The sequence below is a fragment of the Ochotona curzoniae genome, unplaced genomic scaffold (genome assembly GCF_017591425.1).
Source record: "Ochotona curzoniae isolate NIBS_2020 unplaced genomic scaffold, NIBS_Ocur_1.0 contig_2688, whole genome shotgun sequence".
Lineage (NCBI taxonomy): Eukaryota > Metazoa > Chordata > Mammalia > Lagomorpha > Ochotonidae > Ochotona > Ochotona curzoniae.
In genome coordinates this window covers 6,660,406-6,683,085 of record NW_024465553.1, presented here as the reverse complement: position 1 = coordinate 6,683,085, position 22,680 = coordinate 6,660,406, and the positions used below count along the sequence as shown (strand labels likewise).

The 22,680-nt window shown below is 51.2% G+C and overlaps 1 protein-coding gene across 2 annotated transcripts in view; it reads left to right on the top strand.

Annotated features, from left to right (window-relative positions):
• The window catches only part of SLC24A4 (solute carrier family 24 member 4), an 80,142-nt gene extending 57,831 nt beyond the window's left edge, over positions 1 to 22,311 (top strand). For both annotated transcript variants that reach the window (XM_040975580.1, XM_040975578.1), the window contains exons 12-17: positions 3,201 to 3,411; positions 10,417 to 10,583; positions 15,687 to 15,801; positions 18,149 to 18,261; positions 18,979 to 19,044; positions 20,036 to 22,311. In XM_040975580.1, the coding sequence (XP_040831514.1) occupies positions 3,201 to 3,411; positions 10,417 to 10,583; positions 15,687 to 15,801; positions 18,149 to 18,261; positions 18,979 to 19,044; positions 20,036 to 20,188 (825 nt within the window). In that variant the 3' untranslated portion in view covers positions 20,189 to 22,311. The remainder of the gene's footprint in view (positions 1 to 3,200; positions 3,412 to 10,416; positions 10,584 to 15,686; positions 15,802 to 18,148; positions 18,262 to 18,978; positions 19,045 to 20,035) is intronic.
• Positions 22,312 to 22,680: the final 369 nt, after the last annotated feature.

Sequence of the window (22,680 nt, the reverse complement as noted above, 5' to 3'; positions counted from 1 at the left end):
TGACTCTTGGAAGAACCCTCCTCTGTGTGCATACTGGAATGTTAAGTATTTCATTTTCAGCAGCAGTTTTGGAGAACTTCAGACTATGGCCACTGATACTGGAAAGTTACACATAGAAGATAAGCAGGAAGCAAATCTCCCAGTGCTTACAGGTGCAATATTTTAAACATACACAACGTGCCCACACTCTTGTTGAGGAGTGGAAAGACTTCTCCAAGTTTTTCTGAATCGTTTTGGCTCCAACCAATGCTGTGTGTATCCATCTAGTCTGTTTTTCATGAGTGTTTCCTTTGTACTCAGTGGTCTGGTGGGAGCAGAGGGAAGTGGCAGGGGCTATTGAACAACACTTGAGACTTGGAGAGTTCTGTTCATGGCAGTTGTGCATATTGTATGCAGCCAGGAATAGCCTCAGTTTGCAAACGCTAGTTGCCAGGTCCTGACCATCTTAAGCTGCTGGGAAAGCAGCATCTTCCACCACATGGAAGTTGGTCCTCCCTGGAAGGCAACAAGGAGACAGGTCAGGCCCAGGGAGACCGTTCAGGTTTCACCCTCACATTGGCTACGAAGTGGCTGGGCCTCATTTTTTCCATCCGGGGGTCCTGGACATTAAGCTTCCAGTCCTAAAGATTTGAGCAAGGTACACCGCAAGACCATGCCTGCAGCTACACAGCCACGTTAGGAGTAAACTCATCCTGGAATGGGATTTGAGCAGAGTAAACCCCACAGAATGCCCAGTTTCAGAGTTTTATGTCTTTTTTTTAAGATTTATTTATTTTTATTACAAAGTCAGATATACAGAGAGGAGGAGAGACAGAGAGGAAGATCTTCCACCCAATGATTCACTCCTCAAGTGACCGCAATGGCCGGTGCTGTACCAATCCTAAGCCAGGATCCAGGAACTTCTTCCAGGTCTCCCACACGGGTGCAGGAACCCAAGACTTTGGGCCCTCCTCGACTGCTTTCCCAGGCCACAAGCAGGGAGCTGGATGGGAAGTGGAGCTGCTGGGATTAGAACTGGTGCTCATATGGGATCCCGGGCAGGTTCAAGGCAAGGACTTTAGCCGCTGGGCCACGGCACTAGGCCCTCAGAGTTTTATGTCTTAACACCTCTTGGGCCATTTCTCTTTAAGAGAAATGTTTGTTTATTTCAAAGGCAGGGAGAGGTATGTTCACAGGGAGCTGTGGTACTCAAACCTGCTAGCATCACAGACAGCAGCTGAACTCACTGCACCACAGGCTGGCTCCTCTGGTTATTTTAATTCTGGAATATGAGAAATCTCAACTGTAAAAGGGAGATGGCATCCATTTAGTCCCCATTCTCTGCCTTCTCCTTTCTATTTCTTTGTTGCGGAGGTGGCATGACCATCATCACTTGTAATTCTAGCCTTGGGCATAAGTGTCATTGGAACAACCACCCTGGCTTGCCAGGGCTCCTGGCCTCACCTTCTAGAATGCAGCTGTGAAACCTTTGGGCTTGGCTCTCTCAGTGTATGGCTCCATCAACTCCTTTACACTGTGTTCTGTTCCTCTTTTAATATCAACCTTAGCTGTCCTTAGGTATTCTTCCAGGTACAAGCCTATTGATTCCTACTAAGCTAAAATACGGCCACGATTCACTTTGCTGTGTGCTTCCCCTCTGACAATTCTGTCCACGCACAGCTAGTTCTCCTGGAATGCAAGGATAGCCTGGCCTTTAACCCTCCTTGGGTAGGAAAAATTGCAATGCCCTCATGTCGGCACATGCGTCTGGACGAGATGTGCTCCAAACTCCATGAGAAAAAAAAAATTTTAATTTCTACCATATCTTAGACTTTCTAATTTGAGAATTGCTGCTGAAACTCAAACTGAAGGTAGTCACATGGCCGATTCTTTCCTGTAGAGGAAATTGACATGCTTCCATTGCAAATGATGATGTCCCTAAAAACAAAAAATCCACAAGGATAAAGTGTTGAGCCTACAGGTGGAAATGTGGCCCAGGCAGTGGCCCATGCAACAGTGCTGTCACCCGGTCTGCTGCTAGTGTAGCTGGGAGGGAGGTTGTTCTGTGCTCGACATGACCCACATGGCTTATAGCTGGTCCAGAACATGCTTCACTGACAACCACATGAAGGGGAGTTTGGCGAAACCAGATCAGTTCCTGGGAAAATGGCAGCCAGTTGGGTTTTTGAAATTCTGCTTGTGTCTGTGCCTAATTTGGGTGAAACCCACGGACTTGGCCAGGAAGGCCAGCCTGGGCTCAGGGAGAAAGGTGACCATCACAGGCAAGTGATGAGTCACAGTGGGATGTGGGGAGGGAAGCAAGTGGGGTTGGCCTCAGGCCTTTGAAAATCTGTTCATCAGACTTGGAAAGACACATAAAAAAGCAGGTGCCATGCCCAGCATCTTTGTCACTGGGGACATGCAAGCTTAAGCCAAGCTGCAAACACACTCCCTCCACGACGGCCAACATGAAAGCATTGATGATTGCAAATGCCAATAAGGAGGGGGGTTACTGAAATTCTAAGGCAGTGCAAGTGTGTAGTGATTTCACACCCACCTGCCTGACATTGAGAGATCACACTTCTAGGTAAATGCCCACGAGAAGTGAGCATGTCCTCAAAATCCTCCATGGACATAGATGTCCATAGCTACATTCTTCATGAGAAAGAAAGGGAAAAAGCCACACTCATGTGCCCATCAAAAGGCAAGGGAGGCATTGAGGGTTTCAAGAGCCAGCTTCTACCACAGTACGATGCAATGTGGTATATGTAATCTGAATCCAGTTCTGTGAAGTTCAGATTCTGGGGAAATTAATGAAGTTAAAAAAGTCAAGATAGAGGTTGCCTCGATACTCCACCCTCAGTGTCAGGCCCACTGAGCCACATGCATCATGTAAGTCTGTTTTTGCTTGGTTTGTTTAAGGCTGCAGAAGCTGTGCAGGGCTTCCCTGTGGCTGCGCCCAGGAGGGTCCTAAAGTGACCACTGTTGTGGGGGGGGGATCTTGATCGTGTGGCTGAGCTGACACAAATCAGGGAAGACCCAGGCTCTCCACCCCGACAGGCTTCTGGGAACAGAAAGGAGCAAACAGATGGCTCCAGGTGAACCCGTGGTGGGGAGCCTGTTCTAGATCCCATGAGAACTGGCTGTGCAGGGAGCAGGGCAGGCACGGCATGCTTTGTGCTCATGCTGCTCCCACGTCCGTCTTGCCTCCCATCACACAGCGGCAGAGACTGATCAACTCAGCCAATGGAGTGAGCAGCACCAAGCCACTTCAGAACGGGCGACACGAGAACATCGAGAATGGCAGTGTCCCCACGGACAACCCCAACCCTGAAGAGCCACAGCAAGACCAGGAGCAGCCGCAGCCTCCACCGCCACCCCCCGAGCCCGAGCCTGCTGAGGCTGTCTTCCTGTCTCCATTCTCTGTGCCAGGTGAGTTCTGTGGTGGCTGGGCTCTCCAGCAAGGCTGCAGGGGGCTCCATCAGGACTTAGCCTGGGGCTTCGGGGCACAGGCCTGGGCACAGGCCTGGGTCAGGTCGTGGCCGGAAGTAGGGACTTCACAGCCACCTAACCCTCTGTGATGTGAGCTGGCCACACCCTCCCATTTCCTTGGAGCCTTGAATTTGGCAGGATTGGGTGGGGGAGCCCTTGAGACCAGGCCCCCTTCCATTTGCCCTGGAATCTGGTTCTGCTCTGAGATTTGGGGTTCCATGGACAGAGACCCCCACCTCGGGCTTGGAACCTGGCTATCTTGCAAAGCCTGGGCCCCAGTGGCTCCCAGGTTCTCTGCACCCGTCACTCCACCTCCATCCTTCCCAAGGGGGCTTCCTGTTGGAGTTACCCACCTTCTTTTCAGCCCAAGACTGCAGGACACACCCTTGGACTCTCGTGCCAGTCCACACACCTCCTGGCCCCTGTGGCAAAGGCCGGGATTTCCTGTGTCCTCATGGAAGGAAAGTCCCTTGGCCCCTGCGGATGTGTTTCCAGGCATTGCCTTGGAAACCACAAGTCACTTCCTCCTCCCCATGGGAAGAGAGCAGGGGCTGGGCAGGCTCCTGTGGGTGTGCTTAGCAGCCAGGGGGAACCAAGGCCTGGGGTGAGTCCAGGGCACAGGAAATGAGACCAAGTGACTGAGACGCTGCACGTGGGAGGAATTCCACTCATCCAGCTCCCAGCCCTGCTACAACTCCTCCCCAGTCCTGGCTGGTTCTGCATCACGGTAACCCAGGGTTGTAGGGGCCGCAAGTGGATGGAGCTGCTATTCTCCCAGACAGGGTGCCTAGGAGGCATGCCATGGCTGGGGAGGAATGCTAGGGTAGGGGCTGGGGGACAGGGAAGAAGCTGGTCTATACACCTGCTGCCTGCCAAAGAATATATCAGGAGGTTCTGAGTACCTGACAGGTGCAGGCTTTGAGCTCCAGGCACCTGGATAATGATTCTTCTCCCAGCGAGTACATGCCTGACACTGTTCCGGGCTCTGGGCATTCAGGTGGGAACAGGACAGCCCCAGCCCCCTGCCCTCCGGGTATCTGCAGGCTTGTGGTGCATTGTGGCCATGCTCTGGCATACACTGGACACACAGGGTGTGGTGGGGGTGGGGACAGCAACTCTTCCCACTTGGATGAGGAATTGCTGCACTGGCTAGGACCAGGCCAAGAGCTCCCCTCCCAAAAGTTCCCTGGGTATGGGGCTTACCTGCTCTGGTCCTGGATGGACAAGTGGATACTGAATTCCGCCTTGTTCTTCCCTCCCTGGGCCATGGTGGCTGGAATTAGTCCTCCCAGACCTAAGGGGGCGCTATTTCTCCCATGGAAACCCCTGCCCATGGAAACTGTCTGCAGTTCTGCTTCCACCCCAAAATAACTGCCATTGTGACCTTACACCCAGGCTAGCTGGGGAAAGCCCTGGGTTCAGGGTGCTGGTTTGCAGTTGGCTTAGAGTCTGCGAGATTCTGCGAGGCCTCAGAGGCTGCGCCTGGACCCTTCAACAGGACTTGCTTTCCTGCCCCCTGTCCTCACCAGGCAGTGGCCTTCCTGCCTCCTATCCTGAGGACTTGCCTAGGTCAGGTCTTGGCCGGAAGTAGGGACTTCCTGCAGGGCTCTGCAATGGTCAGCCCGGGCTGGGAACGGAAGCCCAGGGGGCCTGAGCCACGGAAGGCCAGGATGAGGGCGTGGCTGAGAGTTCCCTGCTTGGTTTGCAGGTGGCCACCTCCTGACTGTGCGCTCACACAGCCTTTCCATAGATCATGCACGTGGAGGGAATGACGTCTGCCTTGCTCCTCTCTGGTGCTGTCACTGTTAAGTTAGGATACCACTCTGCATTTGATTCAACTTGAATTACCTCCTGAAAGGCCTGACTCCAGAGATGAGGGTTTTGGCTTTAGCCCTCATCTAGAGATGAGGGTTTGGGGGATTCGGATAGCACCAATTACATCTGAGTCTGCAGCAGGATTTTAAATTGTTTTAATGAGTTATTTGTTTATTGGTAAAGCAGAGTTAGAGAGATACAGAATGTAAGCTTCCATCTGCTGGCTCACTCACTTCCTCAGCGGCTGGGACTGGCCGTGCCACAGCCAGGAGCCAGGAACTTCATTCGGTTCTCCCACCCAAGTAACAGGGACTCAAGCACCTGGGTCAGCTTTCATCACCTCCTCAGGTGTGTTAGCAGGGAGCCGGATCAGCAGGGGAGCAGCTGGGACTGCAGCCAACCTGTGCTCAGATGGGATGCCTGCATTCCAGGCAGCAGCTTAACGCACTGCATCACAACACTGGCCACATGGCGGGGTCTTAAGGCAATGCTGTGTGCTGCACCCTGTTCTAGAATCTTTCCAGAGAAGGGAAGGAAGCCCCAAGAGCTCAGGTGCCTCGCTCATGATCGTTGACAGCAAGGCTTCCGGCCAACCTGCACCACCTCTCCATGCTGCCTTGGGAGTGAGCAGTGTCATTGTCCCCATTTTGCAGAGAGGAAAAACTGAGGCTAAGAGCAGCTGTGAGTCACACAGCCGCTCGTCAGGGAGCCGCCCTGCCATCCTGTGCTGTATGCACTCATCAGGAGGACCCCATGGCTGTCCCATAGCAGCAAGTGGCTTACTCTGCCCATGTGCTGTGAGATGGGTGGGTAGGGCTAGGGAGGACCATCCCAAGGGAGGACTCAAACAGAAGGTCCCCTCAGTACCACTCCATGGGGTGGACAGGACAGCCCACTGTGGTATTAAGGCAAAGCTGGCCATACCTTGGGACCATTCTTATGCAATATGGCAGTGGAAGCCTTGGTCAGACCAAGTGAGCAGGAAAAAGAGATAAAAGGTATCCCAGCTGGGAAAGAGGTAAAACTTTGTGTATTCATAAATGACCTGTTTTTATAGATAGAAAAATGCTAAGTTGTCAAAAAAAAAAAAAAGAACCATTACAGTACAAAGTTCAGCTCATTCCTATATAGTACCAATGAATCTGAAAATGAAAGTAAGGAAATGGTTCCGTTTACAGTTGCATCAAAAAGAATAAAACACTTTGGAATCAATTTAGCAAAAGTAGTGTTAAGACGTGTACCCTGCAAACTATGCAACATCGGTGGGAGAAATTAAGGAAGCCCTAAATAAATGGAGAGATAATCGCGTGTTCCTGGATTGGAGGATTTAGCTGCTTTAAGAGGGTGATAATCCCCAGATGGATCCACAGATTTAGCTGGCTTTTCACAGAAGCTGACAAGTTGATCCTAAAATTCATATGGAAATGCAGTGGGCCGAAATAGAACAGTCTGGAGAAGAACCAAGTTAGAGGTACTTTATGGCTTCTGATTTTACTATGAAGATGGACTCGTTAACACTGTCTGGCACTGCCTGAAGACAGATGATAGGTTAGTGGGGTAGGGCTCAGATGCTGGCAATACTCCCATACGTCAAAGGCTGAAACTCTTAATGTAAATGTTCATAGCCTTGAATTAGGCTGTAGACTCACAGATATCTCTCTCTCTCTCTCACACACACACACACACACACACACACACAAATGAACAACCAGTGCAATCAATAAATTGGACTTTATAGAAATAGAAAATTTCTATGATTCGTAGTCAAAGAAAGTGAAAAATCAACCCAGAAAATGAGAGGAAATGTTTTTAATTCATGTCTGATGGCAGTCTAATATCCACAATACTTACAGAGCTCTTACAACTTACCACTATGGAGACAACCCCATTTGACGATGGACAAATGGTTTAAAAAAGCGGTTCAGATGACCAATGAACCTGTCCAAGGATGGTCAGTGTCTTTAGCCATTAGGAAAATGCCAACCAAAACCACAATGAGATGTCACTTCCCACCCACTGGAATGAATAAATTAAGAAAAATGTACAGCAGCAACTATTGGTGAGGATGTGGGAAAGGAGGAAGCTAACACGTTGCCAGTGGGACTGGAAGATGTCACTGCCTCTTGGAAAGATTTCACGGTTCCTGAAAGCGAATTGCCCTGTGACACAGCAGGTACACTCCTTGTTAAAGGAATTCCAAAAGGCGATGAGAAATGATGAAAATGTAAGTTTCTTTTGGTGCAATAGAATCTTGAAATCATGCATATTTGGGGTCTTGAAAGAGATCAGAGAATGCAGGCTTGGGCACAGGTTTCTGTTGGAGTCATGGAAATTCTCAGCAGTGTTATGGCGGCTGAGAGTGACACAGCTTTGAATAGACTAAACATGTCCTCTAAGTGCGCACTTTTCAGTGGGTGGATTTTGAAAGATCGTTAGGGGCGCTTCTCCAAGTGTGGTCCAGGACACTTGTCGCAATGTGTTCCCACTCCAGATCTGCCCTTGACAGGCTTTCTGGAAATTCTGATTTACATTCAGGTTTGGAAACCACTGGTATGAAACCCACACCCTTTAGGTCCATGAAAATGCCCCTAGCCCCAGCATCCACAAAAACCCCACTACATGAGTCAGTAACACAACGTGCCCGCACGCCACAAGCTAACCACGCCCTCGTCTGGAGCATCTAATTAGTCAAGTGTCCAGATTAATATAAGCTTTTTTCATCAGCAACTGCGTCTGTTGCTAATTTTTCCTCCAGTATGATTAGCCATCTGCTTTGTTAGAGTCCACTCTCAAGACATTTTCCCCCCATGTAATTAAACTGTAATTTTCTGCCTCAAAAAGAAATCAAGTTCAGGCAAAGAAGTTGACAGCAGCCCCAATCCAGGAACAAGCAATTATTTCTCCATTTATTTGGTGCTTCCTTAATTTCTCCCACCAGTGTTGCAGTTTGCAGGGTACAAATCTTAATACTACCTTTCCTAAATTGTTTCCTGAGTGATTTATTCTCCAGTCATGTCTACACGTGGTTGGTCAGCATTTTTTCTGGAAGAGATCGAGTCAGGTGCCAAGAGGGGACTTCCGATGCGTTGGTGGTGGGGTGGGGAGGCTCGGATGGATCTTGTCACATCACTGCCCCCCGACACACACACATGAACTCAATCCAGGCTTTCGGTGTTGAAGAACACACCAGCTAACGCTGATTTCAGCCAAAGAGTTCATGGGTTGGCAGGTTCACCTTCAGGCAGGGCTGAGCCTGGGACCCCAGTGTCATTGTCAGACACTGTCCATTTTTTCTTCATTTTTGCTTTCTTTTCCTCAGACAAGATCATTTCAAGGCCTGTCATCAACATTGTTAATCTCTTTAGAAGGAGAGAGACACACAGAGATCTTTTATCTGCTGGTTTCCTCCCTAAAGGCTACAGCAGCCAGAAATGAGCCAGGAGCTTCCTCCAGGTCTCTCATTTGGGTGCAGGGGCTAAGGACTTGGGCCCTTCTCCGCTGCTTCCTCACACTGTAAGCAGGTTTGCTGGATCAGAAGTGGAGCAGCTGAGATACAAACGAGACCTGCATTGGATGCCAATGTTGAGGTGGAAGATAAGCCTGCTGAGCCACTGCACGGGCCCCTCTGATCTCTTTCTTCCACGCGCTCAGAACTCCTGTTGAACCTCTGATTTTTTTATCCTAGTTTTTAGACTTCACCAATGAAGATTTTTCTGTTCGCTTTTTTACCATCTTTTTTTTTTACCTCATTAATGTTTTCAGCTATCATTCTTATATCTTTTGATCTTTTAGATTAAAAGCAACTTTCGAACATGTTGAAGAAGGTGTTGTCTACTAGTCCTGTGCTTGGGGCTCGCTAGTGAGGGTGTCCGTTGGCTGATGTGTGCACATGGGCCATGCTTCCCCAGGTGTCTTTTGGTGGGTTTGCCCTGACTCTTAGTTTGCTGGTGTCATTGTTGAGCCCTGGACATGTTAAGTAATAGAGCCTGGCATCGCTGGAAATATTTTCCCTTCTCAGAGTTTGTTATTGTTGCTGTTTGAGGATTTATGTATTCATTTGAAGGTCAGAGAGACAAAGAGAGAAATCTTACATCCACTGGTTCACTCCCAAGATGGCCATAATGGACAAGGACAAGGCCACAAGCTCTATCCAGGTCTCTCACGTGGGTACAGGATTCCCATGCTCAGGCAATCCTCCGCTGATTTTCCCAGGCCATTAGCAGCAGGGGCACAAACTGGTACTCAAATGGAATGCCAGTGCCACAGGCAGTGGCTTTTCCTGCTATGCCACAGCACACGCCCCCACTGTGGCTTTTTATTAATTTTATTGGTTTTTCGGTGACTTTTTCTAAACTGACTCCATGAGGTCTGTGCTTGTTGACCATCCATGTGACTGGGCAGGTTTCCTTACATGCCTGGGTCTAGTAGTCTCAGGCTGGAGTCCATCTGGACAGGGGGTTCTGTGTAAGTTTGGGGAACTCCTTCAACACTCAGGTAGAGAGATTGTACATGTACCTGTCTTGAGCTGATTGTGTGACCTGGGAACTGACCATGTGGCCAGAGATTTCCCAAGCACCTACTATCAACTGGATATTCTATTAACAGCATAAAATATGATTCTTGCCACAATCCACAAAGAGAAAATGTTCCCATGTACCAGATGAGGAGGCTCCTAAGAGGCAAAGCTCTTAGCACTGTGCCTGCTGTGCATAGAAAATATGCACTGTGTTGATTATTGTTACGTTGTTATTGTACAGTGCACCTGCTATTGTCAGAGGGAGACCTGGAGCTGAGGGGCTTGCGCAACCCGGGTGCTTGATTCTAAAACCCCTCTGTATTTCTCAGTGCCCCCTAGGCAACCCTGGGTGGAGTTCATTCCTGCTCTGGGTCTCCCCTTCCTTACCCAGTCAAATGAAAGATTAGGAGTGACTGCAGGTATTCAGCCAACATACACTGAGTTATCTTGCTGCTTCCAGGGTGACATTTTGGAAGTCTCTGGTTCTGTGGGTGAGTTGCTGGGAGTCACATCAGTGGCAGTCTTTAATTTAGTTTGAAAAATAAAGTGACGGGTAGTCCAGCAAGTGAGTAACCCGGTGTGTGTGTGTATCTCTCTCTGCCCCCTCCCCACAGAGGCCAGAGGGGACAAGGCCAAGTGGGTGTTCACATGGCCCCTCATCTTCCTCCTGTGCATCACCATCCCCAACTGCAGCAAGCCCCGCTGGGAGAAGCTCTTCATGGTCACCTTCATCACGGCCACGCTGTGGATTGCCGTGTTCTCCTACCTCATGGTGTGGCTGGTGAGCTGGGGCCGGCTGGGCAGGTCGAGGAGGGGGCAGGGCACATGGGCAAGGGCAGACACCACTGTGCCAGTCTGCGCAAGCCACAGGCCTCACCTGCGGCAGCTTACTCCCCATAGAGAGGGGTTTTAAGGAAAGTGCACAGGGCTGTGCTGTGTGCCCACGACACCAAGGCAGATATGGCAGACTTTGCCATTAAGCACAAAGGAGGGAGCTGAGACCGACCACTCTGGGGTCGGGGAGCAGGGTTGGGATGTGAAGCAGTGTGTGGAGGCAGCTGATGACCAAACCCCTTCGCTTCCAGGGTCCCCAGGGAACTGCAGGAAGTAAGTGATCTGCCAGGGTGCCCTCCTTGTGCCCCATGCCAGGAAGTTCTCCTATCCCCTTCCTCCTGTGCCGGGGTTGGCTTAAGTGCATTCTATCAACTCTTCTTATCCTTACAACAGCCCCATGAGATCAGCTGTCATGCTATGCCTGTTTTACAGATGGAGCGATTGAATGTAGAGAGATGGAGTCATTTTCCCCAGGTGATACAGTTAGTGGGTGCCGGAGCTGGGATGAGAAGCCCAGGTACTGGCCCTCTGAGCTGGTGATCTCAGCCACCGTCCTGAACAGCTCTGTGTGCGGCACTGGGGCTTTCAGTGTCACTGATGAAAGCTTTGCACGTGCAGAGGCATTGATATGGGTCTTTCTAAGCTTTGTGCAGTGCCAGCTACCTGCCGTTAATTGAAAAGTTTGCTTATCTGAAAGGTAGAATAAGAGAGAAAGAAATTCTATCCACTGGTTCACTCCCAAATACTCACAACACCTGGGGTTGGGCCAGGCCCAAACCAGAAGCTGGAACTCCATCCAGGTCTCCTGCATGGGTGGCAGGGGCCCAGACACTCACGCTGTTTCCCATTGCTTTCCCAGGTGAATTAGCAAGGAGATGGGTTGGAAGTGGAGCCACCTGGATTTGAACTGGTTCTAATTTGTGTTGCCGGTTAGGTTTCATAGCTTTAACCTGCTGTGCCACAACACCGGCTCCTTGTACAAACCTTTTATGGACTGGGCTGGGCTGGGCCAGGCTGACTGGGCCATGCAGGAGGCCACCTTCCCGGGCTCTGTGTATCACTAGGAGGGCTCCCCTGACACCCTCTGCTCCTCCTGAGCAGACAGCCAGGAGCAGGGGAGGGGAGGGATGTGGCACCACAGTTTGTATAGCCCCTCTCATCTGCATGGTTCGCAGGGGTCACTTTCTGTTCCTCCTGAAGCCTGCCAGAGGAGGCAGCGAGGCGGTGGGCAGTCCCACACACTCACAGGACCCCTTTCCCTTCAGTCCTGAGAACTGAGAACAGTGGATCTTTGTGGGAGAAGGGAGGCAGTAGGGATACAAGGGCAGAGGTATGTCCCAGTCCTCTCATTGGGGAGCATGAGACATGGGCAGGTGAGCCAAAACCCTGAGCCAAAACCCTGAGCCAAAACACCTGTTCCCATGAAATGGGAACGATGAACATGCTCCAGTCACTGGTCATCCTGGCTTGCTCCCCACTCAATCCACCCTCGCCACTCCTTTCTCCCCAGAGAACTGTGTGTGAGCCAAGTCAATACTGCTCAGACCCAGAGTGGAGCCTGGGAACCATTTGGCTTGGGGGCTCAGGGATTTCCTGAAATCACTCCCTGTGCCCGGTGCCATCCATCCCTACTACCCCAAGGAAGAGTGTGGACAGTTGGGGTCCCTCAAGCTGGGCAGGGTCCTGCCCCAGCCATTCTGGGTGACCTGTAATCTTCATTCACACAAAGCCTCCCCTGTCCCTATGGCAGAGGGTCTGCAGGTCAGCAGCCCCTAGCTGATCTCCTTCTGATGTCCTGGGGTCCCTTGAGAGCTCTGTGTCCCCAAAGGAACCTCAAGAGGGAGCCCAATGTGACATTTTAATGAGTTACGTGCATCCTGTGACTCAGGAAGGCAGCCCCCTCTGAGCCACCAGGCTGGTGCGTGCTCCCAGCGACAGGCACACATAGCGGGCCTGGGGTCAGCTAAATTGGAGACAGGAGGACCTTGGCACATCTGCATGCCCCAGGCTTCACTTGCCATCCCTTCTGACCCTCACACTTCTCTACTGTACTGCCACCCTGAGACAGGTCTGGCTTGGCAGTGGAAAAGCCAGCGAGGAATTCCTTACTGCATGCCAGCCAGTTAGGGCTGTGTCCCAGCTAACAGCGCCGTGACCAGGGACATTGCTGAGTGGAATGTACTTGGGCCCCAGAGCCAGAAGAGATTTCCCACAGGGCCCTGCTCAAGCCAGAACAGCGCTGGTGTGCACCATACCCGGTGGCACCTTGATCTCTACTTAGGCGTTGTGGTGTGAGCTTGAGGCACGGTCCATTGGCCAGAGCTGTGGGTGCTAGTCATGGCCAACACTGCTGCTCAGCTTTCTAGAATGAAGAGCAAAGTCCCCACAGCCTGCACATGTGATGTGTGTATGTGTGTGTGTTCCTGTGTGTTAGGCGGCCATGTGTGCATGTGGGCATACACTCATGTGGGTATGCAATCATGGGCATGTGCATGTATTCATGTGGAGGAAGAGCTAGAAATAGCCGTTATCCAAACTCTCCAGCAAGTATTGGCATGCAAGGACAACCTTAAATGACTTGAATTTGCAAGGAGGGCGCCCTGCCCTTTACTTTTTAGGGAAAGGAATTCAGCAGTTGGTCCGACAAAAATGTGTTCCCAAAACAGTGTGACAACTTCAGGACTGTTTCCTTACATGCACAATTTGAGAGTTAGGACCCTCAGATGAGTGAAGCTCTTTTCCTTGGATTCTGGAAATGACACTGTGGTTATTAAATCCGTGCCACTCATTAGCAGTGAGACAGCACTTCCTTCACCCCATTCCCTGCACCTGGACCTAGGAGCGCGACACTGTGACTTCAACCAGAATTGCACTGAATAATGCGAGCGCTTCAGGTTCAGCACTCAATGGTAATGCTAACAATGCCACCTGTTAGCCTTGACTTCTGCCCAGCCTGGTGTGCCACCAAGTGCCTCACGTTGGACGGGATTGGGCCCTGATGCTGCAGACCCAGCTGCCCATCCCGGCCCCCTTCCAATCCTTTCACATCATTCACTCCTCCACCCCCACACACAGGCTTTGGGAAGAACTTGCTGGAATGTTACTATCAGAACATTGATTTGTTCATTTTCTACCTGAGGAGATGGAAGACCACCCAGGAGCTGTGATGTCTGTGAGTTCATGCTGACGGCAGGGGCAGGACTCAGCAGCCCCTGGGCTGGTGTCTGGGTTTTAGCCAGGCTCAAGGAGGTGTGCAGGCACCCACAAGGCCTGCCTGCCTTCCCTTGCTTAGTCCTGGAGCTCCTTCACCATGTGTTTCAGTGTCTACAAACAAAGGCAAGCAGCAGCCATCCTGGTAATTCCTGCACTGGTGCTGGCTGCCTCCCTCATCCACTAAGAACCTGCAGCCACAACGTGGGTTTGCTGGCGGGAAGCATGGCCTGTGGGGATTAGGCACCATGGGTCCATCCTTGCCTCTGGCTATCCCACAGGTCTGCTTCCATGCACAACCCATTCTACAGGTGTGGCAGCTGAGGCTCAGCATGTCCAAGGTCACACAGCCTTTCGCTGGGATTGGAACCATTTGCCAAGCTGTGAATCCTGAGGGGTGTCAGCCCAAGCTGGGCACTGGTTGTATGGGGTGGTCCTGATGCCTCTGGCTGTCATTCAGGGTCCTGACTGTCTGTCAAGTGTTAGACATTCACCAGCAGGTGGCCAAGGAATGTCGTGAGCATCAGGAGCCCTCAGATCTGTGTATGCTTCCATCCAGTGATTCCAGGCTCTGACGTTGATCCTAAGGAGGTGGTAAGATGAGCTGTTCAGGAGGTCCCCACAGGCCACATGAGGGAGAGGCTGGAGCCCTTGACTTGTAACCTCTACTCTCTTCCTTGCTCGCTGTGTGCCCCAGGTGACGTTGCCTAGCCCGAGGTTATGCTGAGCCTCGCCTGGCATCGTGACAATGCTGCCCTCAGCACTGGGTGAAAACTAAGATGATGGGAGTGACACATGTGGCACATGAGAGCGCCTGAACACAGTAAATGTTGCTTGTCACATAAAGTGATGTTATAAGAACAAAAAAAGAAGGGGGTGCCCACCCATCCAATAGTGAAGGATTGGCTACACCATCACAGGCCACGCAACGAAACATAAGCATTAGCCCAATGGGGCGGGGGCGCTGGGCGGGGGCAGATTTTCAGTTTGGAGAGTTGTCTATTGTATGTTAGGACATGGAGCAGTTATGAAATAGAGAGTTGAGAATCTGATTTCACTCTAACACCAATACCCCCCCCACCCAACAGAGGGGGAATGTCAGTGGCTTTCAAGTGTGGTTCTGAGTGGCAGCTGCCTCAGGGCCCAGACGCCCAAGACTTGCTTGGAATGCAGGCTATGTGGCGGGTTCTGGCAGCTGTACTTCATGCTTCCTGGGAGTTTCCTGTGCACTTGACTTTGAGAGCTGTGGTGAAGGGTCAGTTCTGGGGGCCCTGAGAAATGGCACGTGGATTCTATTTCATTTTCTTCTCTAAACTTCTTGAAACAGTGAGCATCTGTCGTCAGGAAAGAAATGGAGTACTCCCAAGTTCATCACACATAGGCATAGGTGTATTTTTTCTCTCAGTTACAGAAATACCACATGAAAGTTAAAAACTCGGGGTGCAGGTGGGCCTTGTGGCACAGAGGGCAAAGCTGCTAGTTAGGACAAGCTCATCCTGTGTTGGGATACCACTGTGAGTCCTGATCCATCCACCTGTAATTTAATGTCCTGCTACTGCACTGTAAAGGTAGTAAATATTCAAGGACTTGAGTGCCTACAACCCGTGTGGGAGACCTGGATGGAGTCCCTGGCTCTGGCCTGAACCAACCCTGGCTCTTTAGGGAGTAGACCAGCAAGGCAGAAGATACCCGTCACCACCATCATCCCCATCTCTCTACCTCTTTCTCATCTCTCACTTTCAAGTAGATGAAAATAAAGAAATCAGTACAAAAGCAAGTGCTTAGGGTAAGCACAGTCTCCAGGCCAAGCACTGTGTGTCCGTGTCTTCCCTTCATGCAGGTGACTATTATTGGATACACACTTGGAATCCCTGATGTCATCATGGGCATCACCTTCCTGGCTGCGGGGACCAGTGTTCCAGACTGCATGGCCAGCCTGATTGTGGCCAGACAAGGTATGGATTGTGCCTTGGCCCATAGAGTCATCAGTGTCACCTCACGACCGTCTCATTACACCTGCCACCTTCCAGCAGGTTCCATGGTGACTCTTAGGGCTGAGGACTGTCAGATCCTGCCAGGGAAGAAATGTGACATCCAGAAAGCACTGCTGGTGAAATTCCATCTTATGGGAAGAATATGTGTGCTCCAAGTTGAAGCCCATCTACCTGAGGTCACTGTGCCCATGAGATTCATCAGGGCCCAAGTCAGACATCACCTAGCCCATGAGCTCGTAGCAAGGGAGGTTCAACCCTTTTTCATTCTTCATCCAATGTGTAAGACGAGCATCATGCTTTGCTTCACTTGGAACTTCTCCCTTTGGGCTTACATAGCGGCATGGGTTGAGCAAGATAGAGAGTGAGTGACGTTAAGGTTTTTGAAAGCAGAGAAAAGTGCTGTAAAAATCGACCCTGAATTTTCCGTGGTTCTTTTTTTTTTTTTTTTTCCGTAGAGGCAACCACCTGCATGGGTGGCCACGGATCTCACTGGCAGATTCGAGAGTGAAATCAGGGATGGGGATTTGTGAATATCTGCAAGGAGTCTCGGGGGAGACAGGGCAGGGGACTGTGCCCAGAGAGAGAGGTCGGCTGGGGAAGCAGGCAGTGGCCGCTTTGTTCCTGTCACATAGAAGTCCCAGGGGGGTCGGTTGGCAGGTTGGGCCAGGGAAGTGTGGGAGACGGGGGAGGGTGGGCAAAAGCCTTGCTCAGAATGGATGCAGTTGGGAAGAGCGGCTGAGGAGCTGCAGGTTCAGCAAGGAGCTGCAGGTTCAGTGGGTGGCCTGTTTGTTTCCTGGGGCTGCTGCAACAATCGGACCCTTCTTCTCTAGCAGGGGCCGCTCCTCTCAGGGCTCTGGAGGAAGGGGTCTTCCCTTGCCCTCATCTACCTTCTAGGGTGACCAACAGCTCTCAGCACCCCTTGACTGGCAGCTGGTGCCTTCCCTGGTGTCTGCCACCATTGTCACAGGACCATCTTCCCTCTGTGTGTCTGTGCAGTCATCCTTGCTGGAAGGGTGCTGGTCACCCCAGTTCACTGAGACCATGTGTTACTTGGAGCACATCTACCACACCCTGTTTCCAAACACATGACAGTCACAGGTTGCAGATGGATGTGTGTCTGGGGAAGGAGGACCCTTGCCAACCCTGTGTAGTAAGGTTGGCTGAAGTGCAACAGTGTAAACTTAGGAGGGATTCAGTGGTGCCAGCTCCAGCAATGCACCAACTCAAGTGCAACCCTAGTTGTGTGGACAGAGTAGAAGGACACAGAAGCAAGAGAAGGTATGGCTTGAACAACTGACCCTGGAACCCAGGCTTGGGGTGAGGACAGATCATAAGAATGTCTTTCAGGAGCATGGGGTTCTTAGGACATTGTCTCTCTCTGAGTGGCCACTGAAGAATGAAGGTGCACAGAAACTGAACAAGAGGGGCTGTGGGTGGGGTAGATGGTGACCACGTGGCTGACTGGCACAGACTCCTGCAGATTGGACAGCTAATGTGATGGTGGCTACTGAGACCTTGTTCTGAGCCTGCTGTACAAAGCTGTACCAGTCCCTGACAAAGAGGTCCTACATCTTGGCACCTCTTTAGGTGCCTGGCTGGCAGTGACAGCTCAACCTAGGAGCCTGAGACATGCCAGCTCTCAGGCCCTATCCCAGACCCACTGAAGCAGATGCCACCCTTTTGAAAAATGCATTCAAGAGGCAGAAATGGATGGATAGACAGCAAGACGGCACTCTCATCCACTGGCTCTCATCCCCTCTGCCCTGAGAGTCCCGGGAGGATGGGGCAGCTGCTACAGCCCCACCAGGTACACAGAAGTCACTGCACATCCCTCTCTCTTCCCTGCAGACTGGGGGACTGGAGGGCCAATTTCCCAGAGGTGCAGTTGCTGCATCTCAACTGCCAAGATTCTATCAGTCCCTCTGAACAGGACGGGTCTGGCCAGGCAGGCAGGAGGATGGATGTCAGCCCATGTGTGAAGGATAGAAAAAGGCCTCATGTCCCACAGGTCAACAGATGACAGCCACACAGGTGGGAGGAGGACATGACCTGGCCTGCAGGTGGCCAGGAGCAGACAGAGCTGGGCTGCCTGCCTGGATGTTGAGCTCAGCTGCTGCCTAGCTTGCTGGCTGCTAGAACCATGCAGTGGCCATAAGCAGCTGTGTTAGAGAATCTTCATTTCAGACATCTATGTATGTGATGAAAAAGGAACCCCTGTCTTGGGGTTGGCTCTAACAGGTCAAGGTTGACAGAGCACAGATCTCAGCAACCGGTTCTTGGTGGAAGCCCCTTGTCTCTGTACCCACAGGCCTCGGTGACATGGCTGTCTCCAACACCATCGGAAGCAATGTGTTTGACATTCTAGTGGGTCTTGGCATCCCATGGGGCCTGCAGACCATGGTCATTAACTATGGGTCCACGGTAAGTGCTTCTCTTCCTGGAACCTGTATCCAGAGGGTGGTGGCCTGGGCCCATCCCACCTGCCTGTGCCACCTGCTGTGGCTCCATGGTACCCAGCCACCTCCCTGGAGTAGCCAAGGATGCCTGCAGGGAGAGCTCTTACTTGCTGAGCTAATCAGAGCTTTGTCCTCCTGCATCAGCCCCCAGCATACACTTGGGCCCAGCCACATCCACAACCCTCAGAGCTGAGACCTGAATCCACATTTCCCTGCTCACACTTGGACCCCAGGTTCTCGTTTTTTTTTTTTTTTTTAAGAATGTCTTATTTATTTGAAATACAAAATTACAGAGAGTAGGGGAGAGACAGAGAGAGGCAGAGAGATCTTCCATTTATTGGTTCACTCCCCAAAATGGTCACAATGGCCAGAGCTGGGCTGATCTGAAGCTGGGAGCCAAGAGCTTCTTTTGGGTCTCCCACATGGCATAAGATCCAAAACGCTCAGGCCATCCCTGGCTATAAGCAAGAAGCTGGATCAGAAGTAGAGCAGCCAGGACTCGAACCAGTACCTGTATGGAATACAGCACTGCAGGTGGCAGCTTTACTCACTACACCACAGCACCAGTAGCACAGGTTCTCCCCTCAAGAGAAGAGAATGAGTGGACCAGAGAAAGCCAGGTGTCCAGAACGCATTGGCCTGAGCAGCGGAGCAACTCAGCGTGGGATATTTGATTTTCCAGGTGAAGATCAATAGTCGGGGTCTGGTCTACTCCGTGGTGCTGCTGCTGGGCTCCGTGGCGCTGACCGTGAGTTCCTTTGGTTCCTGGGCAGGAACCTCGTGTGCACTCCCTTCCATATGGATTCTGCTTTGCCCACCCCACCCCTGCAGTGAGGGACATGCCCCCAGGAAATTTAATATTCACCCCCGCCCCAGAGTGTGGGCATCCACTACTGTGCCTTTTCAAATAGCATTTCCTTCCCCACACCCGTCTGCACCCTCATGTGTCACTCCAGTGTCCAGACCCAGGAGGGGAAAAATCCATCCCCTTCCATGCCAATACCCTGATCTGACCAAAGACAGGCAGGGCAGGTCCCAGGGCGCCCTCTAACGGTACTCAAAGCCACCCTGCCTGGTTGGGTGAGCCTCACAGCTACTGCCAAGGGGAGTGTGGTGATAAGCTCCCATGTTCCAGAAGAAACTGTGGCTAAGGACTTAAGTCATCCATGTGCATCACAGGCTAAACCCAGGTCTAAGCCCAGGCCAGGATTTGTCACCTCCTGGGTTCCACCGAGGTGCCTGTGCTCTGTCCCTGCACCTAAACTCAGAGACAAGGCAGCAGGTGAAGAAGAAGGCAGAATGGTGTCAGGCATGTGCGTGGGACAGTGAGGGCCAGGAACAAGGTTACACAGGATAGGTCCTTCAGAACCCTGGGAAGTTCACTGAGGACAAGTGGCCGGCTCTGAGCATCTGGCCACATCCCCACGCTGTCCCTAAAGAAGGCTTGGGTGGGCAAGAACTTGGGGCCTGACACTAGTTCAGAAGGGACCCTGTGCCTGGAGCAGTTGGCATGCTTGCATGGGGAGGGACAGTCCCTGGAGTCAGCAGGGCTGGGCCACAGGCTTGTCCAGTTATTGAGCAGGGCTGGGTGTGCTCAAACCCAGGGTGCAACTGGCAGCATGCCTTCCTTTCTCTCATCTGCCATGTCCAGAACATTCTGGCTTCAGCACTGAGAGTCACTGTCCAATGAGAACACTTCTTGTGTGCCATGGTCCAGCTCTCTCACTGTCTCCTTCCAGGTCCTCGGCATCCACCTGAATAAATGGCGGCTGGACCGGAAGCTGGGAATCTATGTGCTGGTTCTCTATGCTGTCTTCCTGTGCTTCTCCATAATGATAGAGTTTAATGTCTTCACCTTTGTCAACTTGCCCATGTGCCGAGAAGACGACTAAAGCTGAGCCACTGCCTCCGGGAGCTATCCTGGTCACCCCGTGGCACCAGCGTCCTCCTCGCTCTCCTTCTCCCCCACCACAGGTCTCTCCTGTAGCGGCGGCTGCCGTCTGTTCTTTCACACACAGGGAGGAAGAACCATCGGGGGTCTTTGTGGCTGCCAGCTGTCCTCCTGCTTGGAGTTAGGCCCCCGGAACACAGGATTTGGGGGCTGTTATTTGAGGGTCTCTGAAGACCCCTAAGCTACCAGCTACAGGATGGCGTCAGGTGCCCCTGCTCTTTCCTACACGCTGTCATCAAAAGGACTTGTAATGCGGGCAATTTATCTTTCAGTTTCATGGGCAGCCTTGGAAACGAGACAGTTGGTGAGCATGAGGTCTCCTGGGGCAGATGCAAAATGAGCATGTGGTCCCCAAATGTCACCTCTGGGTCTGAGGGGTGAGTTCCTTGGGCAATACGTGCTACTAAGAGCCTCCAACTTCTGGGAGCACTCAACTGCGTCGGGCAGGGCTTCCACCTCTAAATAAGGGGCGGCTTTGCAACCGTGTTGGCAGACATTCCGTCCCTTGTCCTGGAAAAGCTGGAAGAGAGGAAGCAGCTTCTCACTGCAGAAAAGAGACTACGAATGCATATTCTTATTACTTTGACACATTGAGAACATGAATAATGAAATATTATCAATAAAAACATCATCTAGATCGTCATACTTGAAAAATGTTATTCCATATAAAAGGAGCACGATGGTGACCAAAATGGTAATGCTCGCAGAAGTGCTGTGTCTCATCTCACTGAGACATCTGGCTCAGGATCTAGAAGAGGGTGACAGAGGAACCTTGAATTGGGTGCTAAGTCAGACATTCAGCAGAAACTGGCGGACCTTTCTGTGCCACCCAATGCACCAGTCATGGGTTTGTCCTTTCTTTGTGAATGCTTGACCTGTGAAACATCCCCTGGTTGAAAGAGCCAATATGTCTGAATGCCCAAAGAGGCATTCCTGGAAAATGATGAATTGCTCTCTGGTGAGCTCAAGGCAAGTATGAAAACTGTACCTTAGGATTTTTGAAGCTAAGTTTGTTGCACCTTGCAGTTTGCTCTATGTGAACAGCCAAGGATGGGAGGAGGTTGATGGAGAAAGTAGCAAGAAGTGAGACAGTCACCCATTGCTTTGTGGATCTAAAACTAGGCATGTCAGAGGTGTATGAATGCAAATGATTTATGAGAAGAAAGCACAAATTAATTTTATAGAGAGGTCTTATTTTATTTTTGTACCATTTCTATTGCGAGAGTCTATCAGATTTGATGCACTTTGAGATATTTTGCACACAGCAGCATTCAGGAAGCGCCCGTGCTGATGGGAGGAGGGAGCTGGTGATGAGTCCAAAAGGAGTAGCTGATCCCTTCTGGAGACACAAGACCTTGAGCCACATTGTGGTGAGTGGCCTATGTCCTCTAAGGCGTCCTGAGTTTCCAAAGAGGGAAGTGGGCAAGCTTATAGCCCCCAAGGTCCCCTTAGCCTGAGCCTAGGATGGGCCCTCGCCAGGCCTGTTTTGGGGATTCACATCAGTATTAGTAACTATACCGCGTTGAGGCTTCTCTTGTTTTTTGTTTGTTTGTTGTCCCTGGTTCTTGGATAGCAAGGTCTTCATGTTGAGGACAAGCATGATTTTCCTAACAAAGTGGCTAAGTGGGAGGGCAAGGAGCTGTCAAGTTTATCAACATAAACTTCAACTGCAAGAGGCACCAGGGTCCCCAGAGGAGGTCACTCTGGGCTCTCATAGCTCCAAGTTCTCCCTGGGTACCCTGCCCTAACCACCAGCTCCCAGACCCATCCTGGTCTGCAGCAAAGTGATTCTGTCACCATCTGATTCTCCCAGCTGCCTGGTGATGTCAGCAGGCTTCACTCCTTCCCTTGAGTAGGAGATTTCTGAGAGAGATCCAGTGGTTCTAGCACAATGGCCCGGCAGCTGTCCTCCGGCCATGGCTGTGGGGCTGGTTGTGTCCAGGCAGCAGGTGTGGGTGAAACTTGGTCCTGTGGGTTGGTTGGTTATTGTCTGGCCCCCAAACCTCAGAAAACACTTGATTGGCTCCTGGGCTCCCCAGGACATACCCTAACATCTGTCCATGTCTGATGTTCCTATTGTCTCTCGGCAAAGCCCTATGTTCAGCCATGTGCCCCGCGGTGGTGTCCCTGCGGGCTTTAGCTCTAGCTCTCTGAATGCTTGTGTAGCCTTTGCAGAGCTCTTGAATTAGCCTCCTCCTCTTCTGCAGAATGCATTTGCAATTACAAAGTATATGGCAGTTGCAATTAGAGACTTACAAAGTTACATTTTTAATATGTAGTATGCTCCTGCTGGCTAATTTTCTTTTGTCTTTGATGTGCCAATGTAACTCCCTTAAAAGGATCTATGCATTTCTTGTATCTAGAAAACTATATGTACACTATAGGTGAATAAGTCTCTTAACTAAATATTTTTCCATTACCCGTTTAAAGGAT